Here is a 26,665-nt window from a genome sequence, read left to right as displayed (position 1 = left end):
CCACTCCACAGCCGGTCCTGCCCTCCTTCCCGCCCACCGGGTGGGCGGGCGCGGCTGTCCCGGCTGCGGGGCTATGGGTGGCGTGCGCTGGGCTTTCCCCTGCGCCGCCTGGCGACCCCACCGCGAGGAGTGGCTGCTGGCGGCGCGGCTGGTGCAGCCCGAGGAGAAGGAGCGCATCGGCCGCTTTGTCTATGCCCGCGATGCCAAAGCCGCCTTGGTACACACACGGGGGGGGCGGGGGCACGGTGGAGGGGCTGAGCGGCACCCTCGGGTCTGCGCTGCTGCAGCGTAACGGCCGTCCGGGCTGCGAGCGCGTCCTGGTGGCGTTACGGCGTGACGTGAGGGAGGAGGCAGAAGCGGCTGAGCCGTGAGGTTACGTGTGAGGGAGTGAGGGCGGAGTGTAGGAGAATAAAGCTGTTTCATTCTGTGACTTCCGCGTGACCCGTTCAGGATATAAATCCTACGCAGCAATGCGCTATTAAAGGCTTTTTGCTGACGTTTCTGTAAGCAGTTACCCGGTGCTTTCAGCTGGTCAGCGTTTCTTGTAGTGCCTGAGTCACTGAATGACTGTTCATAAAAGAAAGCTTTGGAGAGTTTTGCTGTGTAAGAAGGATAATATATTCATCAGTGCAGCAAAGTATCTGAAGTAAATAAGATAGAGAAGGACCAATTTTATGTCAGCCTTGAAGGCTCTGTCTGCTTTCTGTGGACCCTATAGTGATATGCATATTGCATACCCAGCTCTAGTGAAAAGCCTTTGGTTTTTGTCTAAATTTACTTGGCAGCAGCTTTTATAAAGGGAAAAACCTAAATGATCTGTCACAAAAGCTCACTTTCGCTTGGCAATAATGAAAATGTACTTTTTTAGGCAGGTGGTGTTTTAGCAGCTACAATGATGTTGCACATCACACAATAGTTCTGTCTGATTTCATTTTATTTCATAGGCCGGTCGCCTGCTGATGCGGAAATTAATTGCAGAAAAGCTGTGCATACCTTGGAATGAAATACACTTGCAAAGGACATCAAAAGGAAAACCTTTCCTGGCAAACAATATACTCGGTGTATGTTCAAATTACAACTTCAATGTCTCTCACCAAGGAGATTATGCAGTTCTTGCAGCTGAGCCTGAGCTTCAAGTTGGCATTGATGTAATGAAGACTAATTTACCAGGTAATGTGTTACTGTGACCAAAGCAGATTCTGTAATGTTTAAGCACTGAAGACATCAAAGTTTCCCAAATAATCTGTGTCCTAGCAATTTAGTGTTATCAGAAGTGTGTGTGCAGTATTCTGTATTTGCTTTTTTTTTTTTTTAACTATTACACACTCTTTACTGTTTGCTTAAGGTTTCCTATTACACAAAATGGGAATATATTTCCAGTTTAGAAACCAGAACCCTGGAAGAATAAGATCGTGAATCCTGTTGTGATGTTGACAGGATTGGCACCTGCAGATATTTTAATTGCAGGTTTGCTGACCATTAAGGAGGTAGAAACAAGGATAGCTTTCAGTGTTGGGGAGTAGGATCCAATTCTCTGAGACCTTAACAGCCTGTAGCTTTGAATGTTTTTCCTATTTGTGTAAATGTGGACATTGTATGCATCAGCACTGGGTCCAGGAATGCAACAAACTGGCATGTTTGCTATGTGTGTACAGTAATCTTCAGTGAGAGGGAATCATCAGGGTGTGTTAGAGGTATCCCTAGTATGGAGCTACACTTCAAAAACATCTACTGTTGGCTTGTTTACTTGGATGAAACTTTAAGCTAGCATGACTTTTAGTGAACTAAAGGACCAAAAGCATAAATTGGAATTGTAGTAAAGGATATTTTTAAGTGCACTTTTATGAAGGTCATTTTGTTCACAAATGCTCAGCAATAGAGAGAAGGAAGTATACTGATATTTAGGATATACTGATATTTTTCAGACTTTGAGAATCCTTGTCAAACAATCAACCAGTAACACAGCTGAGAAAATCTCTCTTCGTTATCTTCAGTTTATCCAGCACATCATGCTACAAAATATTTGAATGAAGTATGAAAAAAAAACCCTAATTCATATCTTTCTGAATGCAGTACGCATTTTTGTTGATTACTGTCAGCATTAAATTTTTGGAATGGTACATTTTGTGAATATGCACAGAAACTTTACTACAGTTCAAAGCAAAAATATCTGACTCAATTCCTTGTGCTTACAGACTAACTCAAAAAATGATGGTCATCAGGTAATGAAGTCACAGGAGTAGAAAGGCTCCAGAACCATGCTGGAGTGTGTGTCCCCACTATAGCCTGTGGAGGACCCCACACCAGAGCAGCTGGATATTTCCTGCTAGAAACTGTGATAAGGCCACATTAGTGCACATACATCTCTGAAGGAACTGGAATAATGCAGAGCCCAAATACTGTGTTATGCTTGAGCACAGTGCTTTTATCATGGCTTTCCCAGGCAAAACAAAATAAAGTGATGAACAGCGCAGCAAATTGCAGATGCTGAGTGTAGCCATTAACAAGTCCTGAGATGTGATGTACAGCAAGAGCAGGAGCATGCCATGGAGCAAATAGGCGCATATTGAAAGCAAGTCAGTCAGTGCTGTAGCCAGAAACAGGAAGTAAAAGTTAAACATATATTAAAACCGTTAATTCTATCTAGCATTCTCCAATCAATTATGTTGTTACCTTGAGTCATTAGGCCCCAGACTGTTACTCAAACAGCAGCTTTGCCCTCACCCACCTACTTGCCTTCACCTCCCTCTCCCACTGAGATACAGAGGACACTCAGAAGGTCTTTGAATACTGCATTCACTTCATAACTTCTTCAGTATCGAGAGAGGCTCCTGCCAGCATTTCCTAGTATTGCTGATGGCAGTGGTTCTGAACTCCTGCAGTAGAGCAAATGGTTCTGCATTGTATTGAACAGTTGCAGTCAGCAGCTGTGAGGATTTGGGAACATCAGCTGCTGTGACAAAACAGCAGAGATTCAATACAGACAGTCTTCAGTGTTTTTACCTGTAAAGAGAAAAATAATGGTTATTCTGGAAATGCTAGTAATTCCAAAGATTTCAGTGATGACATTAAATTGACATTTTTGTAATGAAGTCATGCTGAAAAATTATGTGTCTGGATGGCCAGTCCAAAACAAGTTAGTAACAGATTTGAACAGGTTGCCCAAGGAGGCTGTGGATGCCCCATCCCTGGAGGCATTCAGGGCCAGGCTGGATGTGGCTCTGGCCAGCTTGGTCTGGTGGTTGGCGATTCTGCACATAGCAGGGGGGTTGAAACTGGATGATCATTGTGGTCCTTTTCAACCCAGGCCATTCTATGATTCTATGGTTCCCATGAGATGCAGGCTGATGTGATTCCCGAACATGCATACTTTCTAATGCTACTTTACCCATCTCAGTATTTTCACAGAGATCTAGCTATGTGTTAGCAGAAAATGGTGCTATTGGGGAAGTCATTGTATCCGCAGTCTGAATTCATGATGACAAACTTTAAGAGTGTATAGGGGAGTATGAAACACAGCATGCCAAGGTTGCTGCTTTCATTTCCAATTTCTGAAGTTCCGTAGTTTGCATACTCTTCAGAAGTAATTCAGCTGTCAACATCTTGTATGGAGCACTTATGGTAATGAAAGGAAGGAACTTCTGTTCTTGTCATTATATGCAGGAAGTGACTGTCAGCAGTGTGTCAGTGCCTGGCCTTGCGTTTTTCACATTATGCAACTTTACATAAACATTTGTGAATTAAGTTGAAAAATATCATCTACCAGAATTTCATATAGGTTTTGTTTATGGCCATACAATTTTCTTGCTGGAGTTATAGTGCACATCTTTGGAAAAGATAATCTTACAGCAATGTGAATTTATTAGTAGTATGTGGTGCGGAAGCAAGCCAGTGAATAAGCAACATTAAGGATAGAATTTGTAACTGTAGTCTCTGTATTATGAACTAATGCTAGTAGTTTTTCTCACCTAAAATACTTTCTGAGAAAGTTCATAATTCTGAGAGGACAGATCTGTTTTTATGCCATGCTGTGAGTATAGAATACCTTTGCCATCACTGGTGGTGTTTTGTCCCACAGTTCCACTGGATGGTGCTGTTGTCCTGCGGTTATTAAGCACGTATTTCTGAGTGTAACGACTTGCATAGATAGGCTATAATCTCTGGAACAGCAACAAGGACAAAGAGTTCCGTATGTACAAAGTACATTGCAGTATTTTTTTTTGAAATATGCTTGTTTAAGGACAGAACACTCCATCCTCTGATGTTGTCCTACAGAATCTGGAGGTCTCCAGTATTCTGTTTCTTACACTCCTTTATGTTCAACCAGTGAACAAAATATGTATTTTAAATACACAAAAGAATATCATGCAGCTGCAAGTTTTGGGAAATATGCCCAGTAACTGTGTGCTGGTATATATACATAAAGATCAGTGCACATAAACGTCTTGTCTTCTCTTAATCTGTGCTATTTATTTCCATTTTACGATCAATACTGAAGGTGCCTCTTTCTGTATTACTTTTTCTGCATTATTGAAATCTGAAAAGTGAAACTACTTCTTAGAAGGTGACGGCAGGCTGCACAAAAAACTATTGCAAGTAGAGACAGTTCTACACAAGTTCCACAGGTTTGCAACATTTTATTAGGGTTTGTACTTAGTTCAGATATTGGAATAGATAATGTAGTGATAGCTGAAGAGGAAGATTTCCTGTTTTGATATTGCAAATTACAATTTCTTGAGGTGGTGAGTCTTTTTTATAATCCAGCAGGTTATTGTGGTAGGTTTAAATCGCAATTTAATTGACTTGCTGATGAAGAAACATTATGGTGAAAGATTGTTTTTCTTCAGATCATTTCAATATAAATGCTTAAATTGTTTGGAAAAATGCATACTGTGTTATAAATTTGTTAGTGGAAGTAACTGGATGTCATTTGTACAGAGAGGTAATGTGTGTGAAGTTATTTTAACCCTTTCAGTAAAGAAATGACTCTGTCAGAAATATTGTAACAAGTGTTAACTTGTTTTGGATCATGTTTGGGTAAGTCATGTTTGGACAAACTTCTGAACTTGTAGTGCTTTTCTAATTTTTGCTTTCCAAAGTTTGCAATAAGGATTTTTTTTGAAAGAAGTATGAAGACAGATTTGAGTGTTTTTGTCCTTCTCGCAATACTTTAGTTTACTGTGAGTGAAGTTTTAACTGGTTTAGATCTTATTGTTTTTTTTTTTTTTCTTATAGCAATCAGCATCTAATCTTTTGCTAGAGTAGGCAATTGCCAAATTATTATCTAGTGATGTGACTGTAAATATATAGTTGCACTGTTTTGAGATGAAGAAATTAAACAAGGAATTTGGTTAAATGCTTTTTTTAAAAAAAACTGGTTAAGGATGTCAGAATTTATACATATGAAAATACGTCAATTTTAGATTTACAACAGCACTGAAATAACTAGCTCATATCCTTATTGAACTAAAGCGTCACAGTGGTCTTATCCCTTTTGATGAGTAAACAGGGACAAATTTCTTTGTTCTTGGTCTGTTTGAAAATGGGGAAAAAAGAGCCATTTTAAACATACCAATAAAGAATGTTATGTAGCAATTTTATTTTTATTCTATTTTTATTCAAATTTCTAACACTGTTTCAAGCTGGAATAACATGTTTTTAAAAACACTCCAGTAACCGATTAAACACTCACACTTGATAAACTGTAAAGGGAATCTGTGACTAAATTTTCTCTTTGAGGGTAAATTGTTTCTTCTTAAAATTTTGCCAGTCCTTTATGATGACTTTTTGTATGCCAACATAGAGCCATTTTCATTAAAGTAGGAAATGGTACTGAGGTGTAGAACAGAGACAGTAAATTTCTGGAAGATAGATGTGTGAGACATGCTGTAGTTTTGCTACGTTGCAATACATCCATCTTCTTCTTACATCTTCTCTTGTGTAACTTACTGGCTGGATAAGAGGCAGCTCCTACAGTGTCTGGCATGGACCTATGCATATGCTGATAAGAGGGAGGGGTACTGCAGGACAGCTGACTGCTCTCTCTTCTCTGTGGGAAGACCGAGCAGAAAAACATGCTGTTTTTCAGCTGTCAAATAGGCCAGGCAATCTTAGAACTCTTGGTAGTTGGCTTTATAAGTTTTATCTAATGTCTATTCTTACATGGTTACTTTCACTGTTGTATAGTAGAAATTGATTCCCAAATTTAAAATACTGCTTACTAATTTTAAAGGAGGGAGAGAGCGAAGGAGAACCATATGCACAGAAATGGGGATGTTCTAAGTGTGAATAATTGTTATACTCTTCATTGGGGAAATTATAGAATGTTTATTCAATCTGGCTTTGACACTCCTATTCTGAGACAGACTTCTGTGCTGCATCTTAAATTTTGCAATGAGAAGGCTTTGGTAATTCGGTGTTACAGCAGTGTAATGCTATGACTTGTCAGGAAAATGTGATTTTTATATCTGGGTGCCATTGTGCTAATAACGAGTTGAGGTTTTTGTTGTGTGGTTGTTGTTTTTTTTTTTTTTTTTTTTTTGTTTGTTTGTTTTTAATCAATACTCAATTGAAACATTATAGAATCATAGAATCATAGAATGGCCTGGGTTGAAAAGGACCACATTTGGAATTTCTGAAGCATCCTTATTAATAAGACCCTGTTTATTTTAACCACTTTAATTTTCTCTACTCTAGAAGCAAGTTGAAAGCAGGCAGCATATATCTGTTGCGGTCCATAAACAAACTGTCTCTTAATTGATTGGGAATCAGATGTGATGTATCCAGATAAATAAAATTTTACTTTTTTTTTTTTTTTTTTTTTGTCTGGGCCACAGCCATATCAAAATTACTATTGCTCCTGTGCAGTTCTGGTGGTAGAGCTATCTAATCAATTACAATTCCTTGTTGTCTTCTGTTGACTGTCCGGATAGCTTGCTAGAAGTTTAATCACTGCTGGGTTACTGCAGTTGAACCGATGGCAGTTTTGCTAACATTACAAGGACTTGGGTGGGAGGAAAATAATATACGGAATCGAATTATGTTGTTTCTTTCTCATATTTCCATTTTTACAGTTTGGGAAAGGTTGAGTGGTTCAAAAGAAGCAACCTCGATTTTTTGGCATTTTAAGGCTAGTGCTGCATTTCTGAGGTATGCCAAGATAAAAGATGTTGTCACTGGTTGAAAAACAAGATTATAATTAAATATATATATATCTCTCTCACTGAGAGAATCACTGGATAATGACAGGAAGGTAGAGAGATCACAGAATGCCAATCCAGTTTCCAATGAACACCAAAGCTGTGTGAGCTAACAGATTTAAAAACCATGCCTTGTTAATTTTCTGTCTGGTTATTCTAAATTAGTCATTTATCTAGATAATTATTTGTCCTCTGTTCTCAGTTTCTAAACATCTGCATAAGGTTTAGATTGTATTAATAAACATCTTGGACATTTGTTGCAGAGGGAATGTTTTCTCTGTATCATTTTACTGTGGTTTCTTTCAGAGATCACAGAATTGCAGGAATAGGAAGGGACCTTAAGAGATTGAGTCCTGTCCTACACCAAAAGATTGGCAGCTGAAGAACCTGAATATTTGCTCATTTTTACAATTCATTAGCTTGCAGATTTATAGCTACGTTGTGTTTTACACTAAGCAGATTGATCCATTGATACTTCACTTGCTCATTTTACTAGCCAGTACATTTCAAATTGTCACTAGGTCCACTTGATATCTGAAAATGAATTTATATGTACTGATTAGGTATTAGTTCCTGATCCCTGGGAGTTGGACTCAGTGTTCTCTGGTGGTCTGTTCCGTTCCCTACAATTGTGTGATCGCTGATCTGTTTCTCTCATGCAGTTCAAGGCAGGTAGGATTCTGTTTTTATTCTTTTTTCTAGGGATTGGCTGATCAGTAAGCTAATAATAGTAGCTTTAGCTTTCAATTTTAATTGGTTTGGCTATAGAACACAATATAAGCTATTTTGTATCTGACCCAAACAATTTGATTTTGATTATAGAAGTGTTTAACAACTGTACTGAGGATGTTTGGTCATTTGCTCCCCTCTGTATTCTTGAGAAGGCATGTCATGGTTTTACTAACATCAGGTATGGTAGGAGAGTTACTAGGCTTGCTAAGTGAACATTGTATTACCAAGCTCTTTTAGGACTGACCTTGTGTTTGTGGAAATGTAAACTTAAACCAGTCTGAAGATTTGTGTATAGGTAAATACTGCTGTCTGCAGGACTATTAATAGCATGCTGTGTATAGATCTCAATTTTAGTGGCTTTTTATTTTCCTACAAAGGCAACTTGCTTCATTTTATTTTTAACAAGTTGAAAAATGGAGAAAAATAACCCTGTATTTATCTACTATTTCTGAACCTTTTCTCAAACAGGACTTGCTCTTTCTTCTCTCTTCCACATCTTTTTAAAATTAATCATTTATATGTGGTCTGAATTTTTACTGTCTGACAGGGAGGATGCAAAGTGGATTTTTGGCCTAGTATTCCCAAAACAAATAAAAAAAATCCAGTTGTCATTTAAGCCGAATAGATTCTATATAATATATTTATATATTTCAATGTAAATAGTTTGTGAAAAAAAAAAAGCATATATAGATGTGCACAATCATTTATTTTCAGATTATACTTCTAAGGATGTAATATTCTTTAAAGTTTATTAGCAGAGGATAATAGAATCATTGCATCATTAACATTGGAAAAGATACCTTAAGATCATTAAGTTCCCTCTCCCCAACAGGACATGGGAGAAAAACAAGATTAAAAGGTTGTGGATCAAGGTAAGGGTAGGGAGATCACTCACCAATCACTGTCACGAACAAAATAGAGTTGGCATGAGGGAGATTAACATAATTTATTGCCTATTAATAATAGAGTAAGATGGTGAGAAAGAAAAAAATAAAGAACTCTTGTCTTCTGACCCTTCTGAGTTTCAGCTTCACTCCAACTCTTTTACCCCTTCCCCAGTCCTGAGCTGTGCAGGGATATGGGGGTTGTGGTCAGTCTCTAACACTTTGTCTGCCGCTATTTCCTCATCACACTGCTCTGGATGGAGTCCCTGCGTGGGATACAGTCATTCAGGAACTGCCACAGTGTGACCCTTACCATGGACTGCAGTTCTTCAAGATCTGCTCCAATATGGGTCTTTCCATGGAGTATAGCCCTTCAGGAAGAGATTACTCCAGCTTGAATACTCTATGAGGCAGAGTTCCTGCCAGAAAACCTGCTCTGCTGTGAGCTGGAGTTTCTGCCAGAAGCCTGCACTGCAGTGGGGTCTTCTATGGGCTTCAGTGTGTATGTCTACCATGATGTGGTCTTCTGTGGCCTGCAGTGGGACAGCCTGCACCTCCACGGGCCTCTCCTGGGCTGCTGGGGAATCTCAGCTTTGGTGCCTGGAGCGCCTTGTGCCCTCCTTCTGCACTGACCTTGGGGGCTGCAAGGCTGCTTCTCTCGTTTCTTACTCCTCTCTCCCAGCAATTGCACAGTGGGCTTTTTGTTTGTTTGTTTTTATCCTTTCTTAAATATGTTGTTGCATGGGTGGAATCTCCCTCGGGACTCTGCTTGACAGGCCCCTGGATAATATAAGGCCCTGTTTTCAACAGAAGGTTGGACCAGATGGTCTCTAGACGTCCTTTTCCTCTTTTCCTCTGATACTCAAACAAATATGGAGAAACAGACCAATCAGGCTGTAGTACTGCTAGCAGTTTCTTGAGATATGAATCCTGTGATCTGATCCATTCTTCAGAGCAAAGTTATTGCACTGCATTAAAAAGGAAACTGGAGGGAAGGGAAGTTCAGTAGAAAACAGTGCCTGAGTTTTTCAGTGGGGGGAAGTGCCAGTTTACCATGTACATTTGAACATGACTGTCCAGCATTTTATCAGAGAAGTGTAGTTGCACAGCTGAAGAAACTGAGGGCCAAAAAGGAATGAGGACTGAAAAGGCAGTGTGAATGGGTATGGTATATACACCTCATATACTGAACAGTTTAGTACTATGTGCATTCACCATGTTGAGTGATACAGTTTGTAAGGCAGAACAGCTCTGACAATGCAGGAAACTTATACATTCTGAAAGTGTTGTCTGCTGGTGTTAACAACCATGTGTTATGGAGAGCAGGAGGAGGAAGTTCTTGAATGTTTCATGATTTGAATGATCTGAAGAAGCTGCTGGTGCTTCCTTAAATACGAATTGCGAAAAGAAGGAGGAGAAAATGAAGAGTTTGCAGTGTTTTTTAGTGCAGTCATCTGATCATATGAAAAAAAAAAAAAGTCAATTTAAACTCAGCAAATTAAAGACCTTTCTCCAAATTGAATTATTTAGTTTATTCATTGTTTCAGGGAAGTTGGAGTGTCTCACAGATGTGTGCCTTGGTCATCTGCCGTTCTTGATGTGGTTGTTTCTCTTCTTTTTCTCTTGAAAAGAATATAATTTCTGTCCTGATGTGGATCATTCCTTTAGCTATCTACAGCAACTGCCACCATAATTTCTATGTTGAGAAGTTTTTTCATTGCAGTCTATAAAGAAAATTGAAGGCTATGTATTGTATTATCTGTACAGTATGTCAGGTTCCATTTTGCAGTATGACCTAGAAAGGAAATAGTCAGGAAACCTGAGTTTGTGCTTTAGTGCTGCAGCCAATATCTGCTTTTATATAATGCTTATGTACATGTAGAAGACAACCACTTTATGAAAGAGGTTTAATAATCACTGCACTCTGGGCTTGCCCATCTAACCCATGCATCAGCTGATTGTTTATGAGGATTGTGTTGGGGTTTGTATCGGAGGTCTGACTTAAGTTCAGGAGACGATATCCACTGCTCTCATCATTCTAGTCGTGTTATCGTAGAAGCTTATCTAATTGATCAAGCATGACTTCCCCCTGATGAATCCATGCTCATTCGTGATTACACCTGATGATTTTCTTGCTATTCCCGTGCCTGGAAATGGTTTACAGGATGAGCTGTTCTGTCAGCTGTTCCCAGAGTCAGAGGCGAGGCTGACTGGCCTGCAGTTCCCCACACCCTCTTTCTTGTCCATTTTAAGATGGGAGCAATGTTTGCTTTTCTCCATTTTCAGGCACATCTCCCAGTTGCTACAATTCCTCTGGAATAATTGAGAGTGGCCTTGCAATGAGGGAGGTGAGACTAGTTTGCATTAAACACGGCTAGTATTTTCCCTTTAACAAGAATATTGCATAAGGTACAAAAAAATATTGTCTCAGTATGTGGAATTTTCTCTATCCAGATTTTGGTTATCCCAACTAAAGAAAATAGATTGCTTTGTGCTATTGTCTGCTTAGCCAGCTGTAAGCCCTATGGGACAAATTGCATGGTATACTGATTAATCATACAGGTTGTGGGTGGTTGGTGAAGTGTGTAATGATGTCCATAGCTTCCAGTGCATTGTAGAAATGCCATTGATCAATATAACCACACAATTTGTAGTGTCTCTTGCAAAATACATTAGGACTACAGGGGAAAAGTGGTGTAGTCCCCTGAAAAGCTGTGACAGCAGTACACAGCTGTGCTCATTTTTGTGGAGGCTTAAATTTAATCCAAGGATTTGAGGCTTCTTTTTTTTCGTCTGTATGATAAATTTGAGGGTCTGTATTTCTGCATGTGCTTTAAAGTGTTTCTTTCATACCCCACTGTCCAACAACAGAAGGTAGAAGAGCCTCATGAATTCTGACGAGCAGCATGCTGTTTTATAAAATGTTACTAGATCAAGCAATCAAATACTAAAGATTTTATACACTACTCTTATAGCTGGATATAATATTTTAATACATATGTAATCTTCACTGGTCAAATACTGTCTGAAAATATGGAATGTATTTGACTCTCATATCAGATTTTTTTATGTAATAATTCTGCCATAGGAATGATTTTTTTATACTGTGTTCTGAACTGTCAGCAGCATCTGCTCACTGCTTTGAAGCTATGTAAATTCAAATTGCAGAGCAGCGGGTGTTCATATTTCTTTTCTTATGAGTGAGCTTTTCTTCAGAGCAATAAAGTAATTCATGTGCTTACCATTGCTGCTCTATTAAAATTCCTGTAAATATTTTTTTCCAATCTGTAGGTAGTAGCTCAATTCCAAATTTCTTTCGTATCATGAAGCGGCAGTTTACTGAGACAGAGTGGCATGTAATCAAGTCTATGAATAATGAGTGGATGCAGCTGGATATGTTTCATCGACACTGGGTAATACATTTATTTCCTATTTAAAGGCTACAATACTACAACTTGTAAATTGTTTAGGATGTTTTGTTATTCTTTTCATTACGAGAAAACCGTATACTTTTATAGTTTCACAAACATATAGAGATTATCTATTTAACGTCAGACTATCTGCAAGAACTATAATATAGCTGATATTTCTAGAAGGATTTATAACTAGTTTTAAACATGTACTGAGAACAAGCTAAATGATTTATATCTGGATGTTCATTTTTATACGGTGAGAAGAGTAATAACAATGCGGGTAACTTTTTTCTCTTGATAACTGTGTCAGTCTACTGTCATATTAACAGGTATAAGCCTTTAATTTATTTGACCTACAATGTCTGCTTATAAATAATGTTTATAGAGAAGGTAAATTGAAACAACCAGTATGAACAGTGAGTATTCTGAAAATGGTGCTCTGTCTTTTAGGCCCTAAAAGAAAGCTTCTTGAAGGCTATTGGAGTTGGGATTGGTTTTAACTTGCAAAGAATTGAATTTAATGTGTCCCCATTGCAAATGGAAGTAGGGAAGGTGTATAATGAGACCCAGATGCTGTTGGATGGAGAAAAAGAGGAAGAGTGGACTTTTGAGGTATGAAATCTTCAAACTATTTTTTTTTAATTGCATTGCACTTTTTTTTTAATTGCAACTTCACACCTTTATTCTGTATAACTGCATTGAACAGATATAGATTAAAAATAGGGTATAAATCACTAGCATGTAAAAATATTTTTGTTGATCACAAAATCCTCCTACAAAGTACATCCATTAGAATGGCTTTTCATTTTTTCCTTTACTGGAGTATTGTTCTGGCTCTCGAGGATATTCATCCCAAGCCATACAGGAAGTTCAGTGAAATGTATTCAGACATGACTTGTGAATAGTGTAAAAAAAATTTGATATTGTTCCAAACCAGGATATTCTGTGATTCTATGATCAGGTAGCTGAGAATGAGACTGGTGATAACTAATGCCATTAGTTAGCATTTATGTTAAATGTTTGAAATGGAGTCTTCAGCTCTTTGGTTGTGTTTTTGTTGTTGTTTGGTTGTTTTGTTTTTTTACCTTCACCTGCTTAAATGAACAAGAAGCAGTGTGGTTGTGCAGGTTTGAATTGAAGAGGTACTCGCTGTTGCTGTGTTGGAATGGACAGATGCACCAAACAACTGCCTTTACTTAATTGGAACATCGTTTTTGAGCTCAGTCTTCTGAGTGTTGGGTTTTGTCTTTGTTAACATGTTTGGGTTTTTTTTTTACTTGTTTTTTTTCTTTTTTTTTTTCCTCCTTGAAAATTATTGAGACTTAACACTGAAACATCTATGGGAGTCAGCAATGGAGAAAGAGCTGATACTATCATCTCACAATATTTAACTAGTTAAAAAAAAATGATGAGCGCTCCAGAAACAATTTCAATCTATCACTGAAAGGGAAAAATGGATAAGACAATGTGACTTTAAAGTTGTCTAGAAAGGGATTTTTGTTCCTGTCTGTCCCTGTCTCCGTCTTCTGTTAGATTGTGCAGCATGTCTGTAGCTGGCTGGAAGTTCAAAGATTATATACTTTGCCCTTCTATTTGAGAAAATATCAAGCTTGTTTTCCATTTGAGCAATCAGCCTGCAGTGTGTGTGAAACATTACATTCTGCAGATATCTGCATTGTTGGACATGACTGTTGTGGTAGAGCTTGTCTGAATGACCAGTATTTGGTGTATGCTCCTTTTACATAGCATACACAGTACCTGTATGGTGTGCATATAGTGAATAAAAAAAAATAAATGTGGCCTAAGTTAACTTGTACCAGTAACATTTAACCTGTTCAGGGTTCATTCCTTTCAGCATTTGTGGTCACATTTGGGTTTCTGTTATTTTAAAATCTACCCCCACTAAGTCCGTTCTCATACTAATATTGCTGTGGTCTCTAGGATTTGAGCGTGTCATGAAATCCTATAGTGGGAGTTACAGTCTGGCAAGAAATATTTTAGGACAGATTGCGGCACATCTTGTAGTATGACTGTTTTCTCTGTTCATGCTAACTGTACCATCGTCACAGAAGCATTTATCTCTTTTGATGAACTTCTAAAGCTCCAAATTTTAATCTATGAAGGCATGCTGGTGGTTGATTGAATAAAATAGGTCGGAGATGATGATATAGATAGCTGCTTGTAGTACTTAAATGCTTTATAATTTTATATTTTTCTTTATAACTCAGTGATACTGCTAGAAGCTTAATTTAATTTTTGTCTGAGAAATACCTCCTCTTCCGTGCTTGCTCACTGCTTCCCAAGAGCACAGCCTTGTAACTATGCAGATTGTATTATCTCAGACAAAATATATTATCAGGTTTCATTTAAAATACTGGTTCTGCTGGGCATAATTTCATTTAAAAATCTACATTAATTAAAAGGAAAAAAAAATAATAGTTTTTCAGTTATCTGTCTCCAGACTAAAATTAAGAATCTCTATAGTTTTAAAAGAAACTTGTGAGAAGACAAAATGTTGTACCCATTTTCTTACTTACAGAATTCTTAATTTTGTTTGATCATTTGGCCTGGAGCCAAACTCTTGAAATAACTTTGTTAGCTGCAGGCACTAATTTTGAAAAATCTGGGGGAGTCATCCAGGAGAAATCACTGAGAATTACCTTTAACACTCCTGTTACTGATATAGTGTCTTCCTTGTGTTCTCTTTTGTGTTGACTTTACCTGAGAGGACTTTTTCTGTCAGACAGAAAGTTCACTTTTACTTCTCAGCTCTGTATGGTAGGAGATGGTCAAAGAGAGAGCAAGGCTCCTCTTATCTCATAGTTAGGATTCTCTTCCTTTGAGTTTTAAAGAGAATCTAGCTTACCAACAGTAGAAGATAGGTTTTTGCTTTTTTGGTGTTTTTTTTTTTTTTTTTTTAAAGAAAAAAGTAAAATGTTTATTTCTCAACTTAAGGTATACAAAAATACACTGAAATCTCCTTTAGAGAATATGTCATGTGAAAAAAAGCAATTTAAAAGCATAAAGACTTGAAAAAAATGTACTGCCTCATCATTTGCAAGCCAAAAAAACGAGACAAGAGAAATCGTAGTGAATCACATTACAGGAACATGCATTTTAAATTTATTCACATTGTAGGTAGAATTTTCTGTGAACATAATTTTTTTCTGTTTCATTGTAAATGCTAAATATATGTTGTATAGTCGCCTTTTTGCTACCTTTTTACCTAAGGGATTAGTTTTGTACTTTTTTCTTCTGCCACTCCTCATGTATTTTTGAGCTTGGATAGGAAGCAGTAGCTCAGGAACATCTTGTTAATGATAAATTGACTTAGTTTTAGGTGTTTGTTTCATATAGTTCTCTAGAGATCATTTCTCACATTCCCCTTAACTATTTTGGAGGTATTAGGACAAAACATACAATAAAACTTCATTCAAAAGCATAAATTGAGTTTCAACATTTATCTTATTATGTGTGCTAAATGAGTAGATCGCTCTGAAACTAATGCATCCATTTATTTCTATGGAAACTACAACAGATACAAAGGGAACACAATGATATTTGATATAGAAATTTCTCAGCTACGAAACACTGATTTCCAACACAGTCACCACCATTACCTCTGTATGTGATAAACCCTACCAGTGATGAACAAGAGCACCACCCACTGCCTCACTGTGCTGACATCCACTGTTTGGTCTCCATAAATGGTCAGCAAACACTGATGAATGTCAGTGGGTGCCATTTTTTCCATGTGAAGGAATTCAGTTCTGCCCCACTGCTTCGTACGCACTTCCATGCCAGATGCCATTCTGTCAGACTGCCCCTCTGCTGCCATCTGTCACACAGCAGCAGCATGTGATGAAATACTGGTGGGAAGGTTTGACCTCTACTGCCGTACCACCAACATCCACCTGTGATGCTGTGGGCCAACATCATAAAGCACAAGGCGCTGCTTTCGGAGCAGCCCTCGTATGATTTGTTTGCAATGGGCAGTGCACGTGTCTTTTTTTTAGAGAGACAGAAAAAAAAGATAATTTCTTTAGTAAAAATTAAAATGCAGTAATCCCCTGAAGTGTTATACAGTATTTGTGTCGGAGTGTTAATTTAGGGTGAAGACATACATTTTGATTTTTACTTCTTTATATAATTTTATCACTGAGTTCCATATGATCCATTTGCTTCTTTTGAAGAAAATAAACTTACAGAATAAAGTACTATTTAATTTTAATATAGGTGAAGGAAGTTGGTCAATGATAATTTTGACAAGTTTTATAGTTCAGGGAGGGAATTGCATGTATATAATACCTATCTGTAGCAGATCTGCTACAGATACACAAATGGAAAAAAATCTTGATAAAGGATGAATCTTAATAAAGTGTATTTGTGACTTTTTCTCACTTTCATACAGTTAATTGGGAAGAATGGTCAAATGCAGTTTCTGGAGCCTCTGTTAGATAATTCTTTTTTTGTTCCCTACTTCAGTTTTCATATAGTCAGTACACAGGGAGTACCTATTCACCCTAAACTTCAGTCAAGGTTTGAGAATCACCTAGCATCACTACTGCTATATAGTCAAATAATTGATTGGATGTTTTGATAGCAAATACTTGCTTTGTTTGCTTACATACAAACACATTACTTCCAAAGTGAGATTACCTGGATTAATTTGAAGCATATTTAGTAACTGTTGTTAGCCTGCAATAGTAATGGAGTCTTTCTCCCTCAGTAAGAGGAGTTTGTTCTATTTTATTTTGGGGAAAAAATAGGAATTAAAGCTTGTTTCCAAGACTAGCTAATCCGACTGGATTCAGACAGCAATCATTCTGCTGCCTGTGAAGGTGCAGTTTACTCATAAATTATCTGTTTTAGTGAATCTAGACTGATCTGAATCCCAGACACATCATTCTGATGAGCCTTTGAAATGAGGTAATTATAAGTCTCATTGTGCCTTTAGTTGGTTCAGAGAAAAACAAATCTTGATCTATTACATATTCTCTGCTTTATAGACAGGAATCTTAACAAAACCAGAGGAATTTCTGTACTGTTTGTATTTCCAATGCTGCTTCTGTTTTCGTTTATCATCCATTTTCATGTAAGAAGTTGGATTTAATGATAAGATTGTGTACAGATATCTCCAGATGAATATGAAACAGATTGATATGCTGTTTTTAAGCATCTCTGTGCTGCATTAACTCCACGCTGTAAGGATTTTGCTGGCCATTAGCAGGAGCCAGGAAAGATCTCCTATGTTTGTTTTGGGTTTATATTTCAGTGAAGCAATGAATATAAAATGTAGGGCATAGTTTATTACATTTAATTAGAAGATGCTGAAAACTGTTTTCTGATCTCTAATGCACTGGGGATATGTGAAGTAAATGGGAGGGAGCCCTCTGAATTAATTATTCATTGAGAGGAGGGGTCTCTGCTGGAGAATGGCCCCTGTTATCTAAAGGGTCACTTCCATTTAAATGCAACTTAAAACTGACAGAAAATAGTTTTGTTAACTATATGTGAGAGACTTTACACAATGTATGTTTATTGTTGCATCAACAATAAGTAATCTATCAGTTCATGTCACAAATACAAACTTATGTGCATTTTGCTGAAAGCCGTAACAATTGTTTTCAGTCATTTGACAACAGATGTAGGCTGCTGTGTGATGAACTGTGTGCAGTCTCATCTGTCTTTAGCCTTTTGGACAGGCAAAAAATAAAAAGGGGGTAGGGAGGAAGTAGAGCGATTAAAAAGTGAACACGGTCATTTTTCTTCAAGACAAGCACAAAATATTGCTAGAACTAGAACAATTACTGCCATTATTTCTGCTCCCACACCAGCACCTATTAGCCAAGGCACCCATGTCTTTGACTCTAAAGTGCCCCAGCCTAGTGGTTCTTCTGCATCTGAGTAGAACAGATACTGTCTTAACTGAACTGGATTCAGTACATTGGAGCTGAGCATCTTGGTACCTGTTTTGTAAGTGCTATTGGGGAATCACAGAAGAGAGGACACGATGACATTTTCTTTTTGTAATTATACAGTGTGTTAGTATTTCCCAGAGAAGTGGAAATGGGAGGTTCAGTCATACCTCCCAGGAGGGTATCCACACAAGTAGCTGATTTTCAGGTTAATGTTAGCATCCAGATTGTTTTGTTTTGTTTTTACATTAAATTCTTCCTATTCTTGGTTTCCATTTTAGGAAGTTTGTACAGATACGGTATGGAAATATTTTGATAAAGAAACAAGGAAAACATTTTCCCCTTTATGAAAAACAAAACAAAAACAGGATTATGACTTGACTATAAAATTAACATTCAGAAACTATACATAAAAGCAGTTTCTTCCGAAATGAATTGCCTGTGATGAATTCGTAGGTGTTCATGGAGTTTGGGGAACTTTAAAATAAAATTCTTAAATATAAACTATATTAAAATGTTATTAATAGTATCAATTAATAATAAAGTATTATTATAAGTGTATGCATATATATATGTGCATAAACTAAGTATATAAACTAAAATATATATATTAGAATATATTTTGGTGGAAAGCTGTATTTCCACAGAGCAGTTTTCAGACTACTGTGTCAGCAATTTGAAGTTGTGGACTTGCATGATGCCCACAGCCAAGGGCAGGAAGGTCATTGCTTTAAGTTTACACGTGTGTTCTTGGTCAGAGAAAGCTCATAATTCATCTCATTTGGAAACAAAGAGTTAAAATAAATTATATGGCTTATGACTTAGAAAGGTATGATGTAGGAAGACTAAGTTCACAGACTGGTTTATAAATGTCTAAAAATGGGTGAGATGGTGCCCATCAACAGTAACCAGCTCATGTCTGCTAACTGTATCTGCACCCTTGAGCTCTCCAGCAAACTTTCTTAGAAGGGCTATTGCTTTCTGAATGTCACTATTCTAAAGTAATTTAAATGATGCTTTGGTATTGTTCTGAGCCATGTTTTAACTATGCATGTAGTCTGCTGGAAACGGGGTGAAGAAAAAACTTTTACATTGCTGTTTTTCATCTTTTCTAGGAAACACGGTTAGATGACTATCATCACGTTGCAGTGGCTCTTGGGAAGCAGGAGGGATTTGGACAGCAACATATCGATGTAAGAAATCACAAAGTTTGCAAGTCTTGGTATCTTGGTAACTAGCTACTTGAACGTAAGCCTAGCATGATACTTTAGATAAAATAAGGCCTCATCTCAGATGTAGGGCCAAGGAGAAGAAAGGTTATCTTAACTGCAGTATTAATCAGATTGTTGGAGGACTATTACGTTTAGTCTATTTGTGCCTATTTGAGAAACAAGCTGGGAAGGAGAAGTGGTTTCAGAAAACAGCAGCTGATAACGTTAAATCTAAAATGTATGTGCTACAGCATTCACTGTGTTTATTCAAGAGATGATTCAGTGATTTTTATTACAGCCTGCTAGACTCAAGTTGGAAAGATGGATTTAGTAGATGCAAAAGGATACTGAAACTAATCTGAACTACTGAACTGTTGCACCAGCTCCCACTTTAATGGGAGACCATCATTGCATGTATCTAAGAGCAGATCCAGCTCTCAAACACCGTTAGGACAGTTCTTGAGACAAGCAGTAGCAACCAACAGATTGGAAGAACAGCGGCATTAGTCTTCATTCTGCATGTCTCTTTATGGAGTGAGGCAACAAAGCTACTTAAAAGCTTTTTGGGAGTTTCTTTATAATTTAGCAAAGACCTGGGCCATTAAAATAGCAGCAGAAGTCAAATTTGAAGCAGATTGAGAAGTCATAGCCAAAATAGCCAGAGAATCAGCAAAAGGGAAGGGTGACAAATAACCAGGTTTGTCTGTGACGTTTCAGTTGCTCACAAAAAATCTTTTGTTATCCATTATGTAGCTACAAAGACTGTAGCAGGAGCTACCAAAAAATACATGCTACTGGATGAAAGTGGTTATAAAATCTGTGTCTGTTGATAGCACAGTGAGGCAGATCTTTTTGCTTGTGTTGGTTAGATTCAAAAAACAGATAGAAACTACATTTGAGGATGTACTGTGTCAAATGTTATTTAGGAAAATGCATGCATTCTGTTTGACAGTATGTTTATCATGCAAGTATACTACAGAATCCAGGATTAGTTGCTGACTGTTGCAGTCACTGTCAGGCACCTTAGAATTATTACAAAAGGAACAGATGTGGTATATATTGGGAGTTATGATGCAAAGTATTTGAATCAAGAAAAGTCTCTAAGGCATACTTGCTCACTAACTAAATAAAGACCTAAATTTCATTAGCACAGTCCACTGAAAATAGGAAATATTGAGTAGCACAAGTGGGCATTCTCTGACTCCTCAGTATGATAATAAAGTGAAAATTTCTATATATTTGTGTTCCTTTTTCAGGATGCTCTTTAATAGTAATATGGAAGAAATAAATTTGGCCTTATTTTCTATGTAAATGATAAAAAGGATTCCTTCTTTTGTTAAATACATTGAGTGGAGAGGGTGTTCTTCATCTTTGTTTAGAGAGATTGAACATGTAAACAGTATTTAGAAGAACAGCCTACAGCCCCTATCAGATCATGCAACTGTACTTTTAACCCTCCTGGAATTATAGTTGCAGGTAGCATGCAGCAGGCTATACAGCAACACGTGCTCAGGAAAACAAGCTTATTTTTCTTTGAGATGCAGTTTAACTAATGCAGAGACTGTGACATACTCATCTCCAATATCTGAGTTTGCATTTAATCTGGATTTAACTGTGGGAATCATGGTTTGATTGTTAATGCTTTTGTCCCTAAGAGTTTCTGTGAGGAGACTGAGTGTATGCATAGCTCCAGTGATGGCTGGTATTAAGAGGAGTATGAGTAGGCATTCCTCCATTGGAGTAAATCCTGATGCTATCATCTCAAATAATCATGTCTGATGTAGAATGTAATAGTTTGTTTTTTGCTTTTTCTGAGCTTAAACAGTCATTCTGTGGTGTTGATAGGATTCTTTGTCCCTAGCATTCTCAGTTTTCTGAACTGAATCAAAGCAAAACTTACTTTTTCTGCGCACCCTGTTACATGTTCTGTTAGTCAATATATAGCCTAAATTAGCAACAGTGACATTGGTTTCAACTGGAATGTTTTCTTTCTTCAGAAAGCAATATGCAGTTTTAACTTTACAGAGTAGGTTGCAGGAAGAAAATGGAGATTTCCTGATTCATGAAAAATTAATATCTGTTTTCCTTAGGTATGTTCCATGCAACCTCATCGAGCACAGTTTACATTACTGACTTTCGAAGATTTAGTTGCACCTGGAATTCCAATTACATCTGAGGATTCTGCATATTGGGATAACTTTTGTTCTAAGCAAGAGAGTCCAATGAAACAGAGTTCAGATTCAAGATGAGAATGCTTAGAAAGAAAGGATCGCAAGGATACATGCAAATATGTAAATAAAATTGTTTTATTTTATGTATTTTCCTTCAAGTCTGATATTCACCTTTTTAAACTTGACATTTTTCTGTCAGTATTTAGCAAGATGGCATACTTCCTCGCTGAAGGAATTCTAAGAGAAAAGTCTAAGCTGACCACATGGATTTTTGATTCTCCATGCCTTTCCCCTCATACTTTAGTAATTACCCTTAGTAGTAACAGGAGGCAGAGCTTCAGTAATGTTGTCAGTCAGCAAGACCTTAACAAGTGGAAGTGTGTTTCTGTGTTTTATTTATGCTGAACTTATATTATTTAACGTCAACTCTTATCTTAAAAAAATCATAGTTGTATACTCCAGTGAAATGAATAAAGCCAGAGGAATTGGTAAAAGTCCTATTGCTGCTACTGCATGGCATAAGTGTTGTACAAGATTTGAGGTTTAGTTGTATAAAAGCAAGCTGAAAAAGTCTGAGTTGTGCTCTTGGAACTAAGCCTGTGTAAAATTATTTTGAGGCGGGAATTTAACATAAAAGTATTCCATATTCTTTTCACTTAACACCTTAATTAAAACTTTTTGTATCTAATAGAAGTTTTGATTTTTTTTTACTTCCTTTTGTGGTTTGTTGGTTTTTTTTTACACTGAGTAGTAGTTGTTGTATTTTCCCAGGCTTGCACTTACAGGTTCACAATCCCAGAAACAGTCCTGTGGAGAAAACAATATGAAAAATTGCTTGTTTTTCTTTCTTTCTTTCTTTTTTTTTTTTTTTTTCCAGATATTATTACAGCACCTGAAGACAAAGTATTTTATTATGTTATAGTAAAATAAAATTTCTGGAGAAAATCTGTAGATCTGGAGTATAGTTTTAGGATACTTCATGTTCTTTTCCAGGATGAATTCAGTGTTGTGACATCACTCTCTCTTTTTTTTTAATTCTGAGTCATAGATACACTGAGGTCTTCCTAAATATAAGAAAAAATACCAAACAGTTTGAGTCTCATACTCCATAGAACAATTTTCATAGCTCTGAAGTGTTCATTTCTGTCCTACAGTTAAACATAACTCTTCTGTGAATTTAGGTTTGTGCTACTCCATTCTGACTAAAGGCAAATACATTTGTTGTAAAGCCATGAGATAATCCTGAATTCAGATATGCTGTTAAACTTTTCTAGTTCTGCTAGTTTGAGTTAATAATTTTGTATCCATTTTAATGAATCTCTCATCTTGCATGCTAATCATGGTTTTTTTTATGAGTTTTTTTTCTTTTATCTGTAAAACAACAAATCATTGATAGCTGTGAATTTTCTCTCCAGACTCCACAGGGGTTAAATTAGATGTTCAGCAACTTCAAATTTGAAGTTGTTGGAAATATAGAATAATTTATAGAGGTAGAATAATTATAAATCAAACATTTCAGATGGGATTCAAAAATGAAATATAACATGCACTAAATAACTGGAATTCCATGGAGATCAGAAAAGGCTATGTAGAGAGTATGTACCCGCATCATTTCCTGGTATAGGATATTTTTAACCGCTTCAGTTGACTTAATTTTATTCTGTCCTATCTGAAGTGTTCTATAATCCAGCTGTGCAAGCATGTAAAGGTGTTTAAGAGAGGAATAACAAGAACTATTGCCAAGCTGAAAGAAAGGACATGTTCAGCCACTGGCTTTAGAAGCCCAAAGAAGGACTGTTTGGAATAAGAGGCTATGGAAAGAACTGAGCTTCACTACTGCCTGCTTGTTACTGCTCCAATTTGTACCAGTCTTCATCAGTCACTGAGGCTGCCATCAGTTGCAGCTGTATGAGACAGTTTAAATTACCATCTGGTTTCTAAAGGTCTAGATAGAATCATCCATGAAGTTGCAGTTCTTCACAGTAAGTTTTTCCTATGTATTTCATTTATACTGATCTACTTGAAATCTCTTCTCTTTTAACCTTAAGTAGGTTAAGATTAGGTGATGATGGTGTCTTGTGAAAAGCCACTTGGGTCAGGTTGCTTTGCGTCAGTGCAAACTGACAGTTTTTACACTTGTATTTAGCAGTATGGAAAAGAGCAGCGATGTAGCCATGGAATTTACCTACATGCTGCTAAAAGATCATCTAGATGCTCTGACATCAGAATGTTTTTCTAAACATCTGTCTGTCACAAAGGCAGATATTAAAATAAGCGAAGATATATTAATTCAAGGTTCTTTGGCTTTCAACATCGCATTTCCCATTAATAAAAATTGAGCCCTGTGTCCATACATGGTTATTACACTGTCTTCCTTGTGTTTCCTCAGAGTATGGTTCTTAATGCCTGCAGAGTGTGCATGCTGCTTTTAGAAATACTGGTCAAACACAGCTATAACTTTACTCACTATCTCAGAGTGTTTTCCCCAAGGCAGTGCAGATAAGCTGACCTTTACTGGTCTCCATCACTGTTCTGTCTGCAAGAAATTTCCCAGTTAAATCCAGTTCTCCAGCCTTCAGATCCCTTCTCCAGAGCTCCCTTCCCTCATCTCTTGTTTCATCCACGCTGCCCTAAACGTGACCACACCACATAATTTGGAGTCTGAAATGTAAGAAGTTGCAAAAACAGGCTCTGCTCAGCAAGAGCCCTTCCCAGCAGGTGCTGCGGCTGGGTTGTCTTTTCTTCTCTGGAATGGGACTGACCAGGCTCCCTGCAGAAGTAGAGGTTCAATCTTTGATCATATACTGCCCTTGACTACAGATCAGCCCCACGCTTCTGAGAAATTAATAGTGTCTGACCAATAAATAATTTAACAAATAAATACATGAAAGTCCCTTTAGGCTCGTCTGTGTGAGACAAGCAAAATACTTGAGATTGTGTTGTTATAAGGAACTTCTGGTGTAAGGACTCAGACTTCCCACCAGTATCTGTGTGGTGCTCCCTTATCTTCTCTCCCGTGTGTTTCTCCACATAGAGAACTTTGAACATTGCTGTATGCTCAGCACAAAACATGACTGTTCAATTTGATTTTTCAATTTTGCTCTTTAATGAACAGATTGTTAAAAGCAGATGAATGTGCTTAGCTTGGACATGTCACCATCTTCTAAATCTTCATCCATCTTGCTTAAACAGCTTTGGAATGGAATAGGAACTTCAACTGTCAAAACTTCAAGTCAAATTGCATTTACGTGTGACAAGAGACTGGTGACATCTGATGTTAAAATATGCACTTTTGAAAAGTGGATTATATGAATTCATTCAGGCTTTCACAAAGTCTGTAAACCTATGCAAAATATACATTGTACTGTACTGTGGAATCAAATGCACTGATGTTAATCAAATGTTCTAGGTCTTATTCAGGCAAGAAATGGTAGGTGTATCAACAGAGGTAGTATAAATTTAATAGTAATTTATAGGTTCTTGGTAGCACCCAGGCAGCTACTCTAACTCTAATAGTTACTTTTATCTTAAGCACTGCAATAAAAACATGATGTGAAAAGAAATGAAAAGAAATGCGAGATAGGAAGGAAAGGTAGCTCTTCAAGTGTGCATAGATACAGGTGTTTTTTGGAGCTTTACAAGACCACAGTTCTACCTTTAACAAAGAATATGAGCAGTGTTTGGTCAGTACTGATAGAACCTAGTTTAAAACAGTGATTAAGACTCCTCCTTAACCTACCTCCTCTAAACCTACCAGTGGCTGGACATGGTGCTTTCCTATATTTGTGATGCTGAGCATGTTTATCCAGAGAAAAGATATTTCAAATTGCTGTACACTGTATAGAAAATGTAGGTACAAAACCAAACTCTGAATTCTTCACAAGAAAGCTAATACTTTATTAATTTTTTAAAATAATTTTTGTAGCATGTCATGATATCCTTGTGCTATACCTACAGTTGTGTTGGGGTTGTTGTTGTTGTTGTGGGATTTGTTTGTTTGTTAAAGCTAGATGCAAGGGATGAGTCTTGTTTCTACTAAAATGGAGTTTAATTTCTTTATGTTAATAAAAAGTGCATTATTTTAAAGTTTTGATCCTATTTTGCGTTGCCAGTTTATGGCACTGCTTTTGAGTTCTTTTTTTTTCTCTCACTGTTTAGGTATAGTCATAGATGGTAATACTGAAACATTTGTCTTTTGTTATTTCTAAAAGAATTTAGAAGAACCAAAAACTGTATGCTCCTAGAGATGTCCTTCAGTCATAAAATGAAGGTCTGAACCAACTGCCTCTTCCGTAGCATTCTTAGAAGACAAGGTATGATAAACTCTTTCTTTCAGGACAAGGAGACTCCCTACGTTATTCCTGCAATTTTAATTTAATGAAGTGCAACCTTGTTTCTTGACACAAACTATAACAATGTTATTGTGTTCTACGTTTCAGAGAGTATTTCATTATTTGGACTTAATTGCAAAAATACTTTGATATTTAAGGTGTGTCAGAAGATAGACATTTTCAAATTAGAGAGGCTACAGTGTAGCATAGTGGCTCTTATGGGTACATCCGAGTGACTAAAGAATTTTGAAACAATATTGTGGAACAGAGAAGTTCTTCGTGTTGTAGTAAGATCTCATTGTCTCTCCCTTGCATGAAAAATCTTGGAAAATTATTTCGGATTTATGGATTAAAGAGAAAACAATGAATATTTTTAGACGTATCAGCTCCATCCTGTTTCCTTATGTGTTGTCTGAGCTTGTGCTGTGCCCTTGGTGCCACAGCCCCTCGAACACACCTGGCTCAGGGACCTTTCACTGCAATGGCTTTTAATCAGCTGCTCCCAGTGGGGGAAGCTCTTACAGACAGAGAGATACCCAGAGCCAGCAAGCAAATATTTTGGTGTCATTACCAGAAAGTGGTCCAGTATCCCCTAGTAAATTCATGGAAAAGTCCAATAAAATAATTATACATTAAAACTGTAAATGATAGGGGGAAACGAATGTGAAAGACAAGATGAAAGTGTAGTAATGCTAGCATTTAACTCATGAAAAGAAGTTCTTAGTTCTAGTTTGCTGAAAGGTCTTAAAGCAGCTGAAGTTATTTCAATCAGTTTTTCAGTCAATCAGTAGTACAAATATTTGTGT

The 26,665-nt window shown here is 37.2% G+C and overlaps 1 protein-coding gene across 1 annotated transcript; it reads left to right on the top strand.

Moving 5' to 3' along the window:
* Positions 1-17: 17 nt before the first annotated feature.
* On the top strand, positions 18-25,614 carry AASDHPPT (aminoadipate-semialdehyde dehydrogenase-phosphopantetheinyl transferase). The gene is made up of 6 exons (XM_085216270.1): positions 18-217; positions 945-1,170; positions 12,107-12,228; positions 12,679-12,840; positions 19,262-19,339; positions 21,448-25,614. Exons 1-6 carry the CDS (start codon positions 74-76, stop codon positions 21,604-21,606), a joined length of 891 nt encoding a protein of 296 aa, XP_085072396.1. The 5' UTR covers positions 18-73; the 3' UTR covers positions 21,607-25,614.
* The last annotated feature ends 1,051 nt before the right edge of the window (positions 25,615-26,665 follow it).

This window comes from Meleagris gallopavo, chromosome 1 (assembly GCF_905368555.1).
Source record: "Meleagris gallopavo chromosome 1, MGAL_WU_HG_1.1, whole genome shotgun sequence".
NCBI lineage: Eukaryota > Metazoa > Chordata > Aves > Galliformes > Phasianidae > Meleagris > Meleagris gallopavo.
The sequence above is the reverse complement of the archived record's forward strand: the minus strand, read 5'-3'. Positions and strand labels throughout refer to the sequence as shown.

What these genes read in the sequence shown, in the direction of transcription:
- AASDHPPT (XM_085216270.1), top strand. Translation starts at nt 74, where the DNA reads ATGGGTGGCGTGCGCTGGGCTTTCCCCTGCGCCGCCTGGCGACCCCAC. An exon ending in AATGAAGACTAATTTACCAG is followed by an intron (nt 1,171 to 12,106) that starts GTAATGTGTTAC and finishes TCCAATCTGTAG; the next exon opens with GTAGTAGCTCAATTCCAAAT. An exon ending in TTGGACAGCAACATATCGAT is followed by an intron (nt 19,340 to 21,447) that starts GTAAGAAATCAC and finishes TGTTTTCCTTAG; the next exon opens with GTATGTTCCATGCAACCTCA.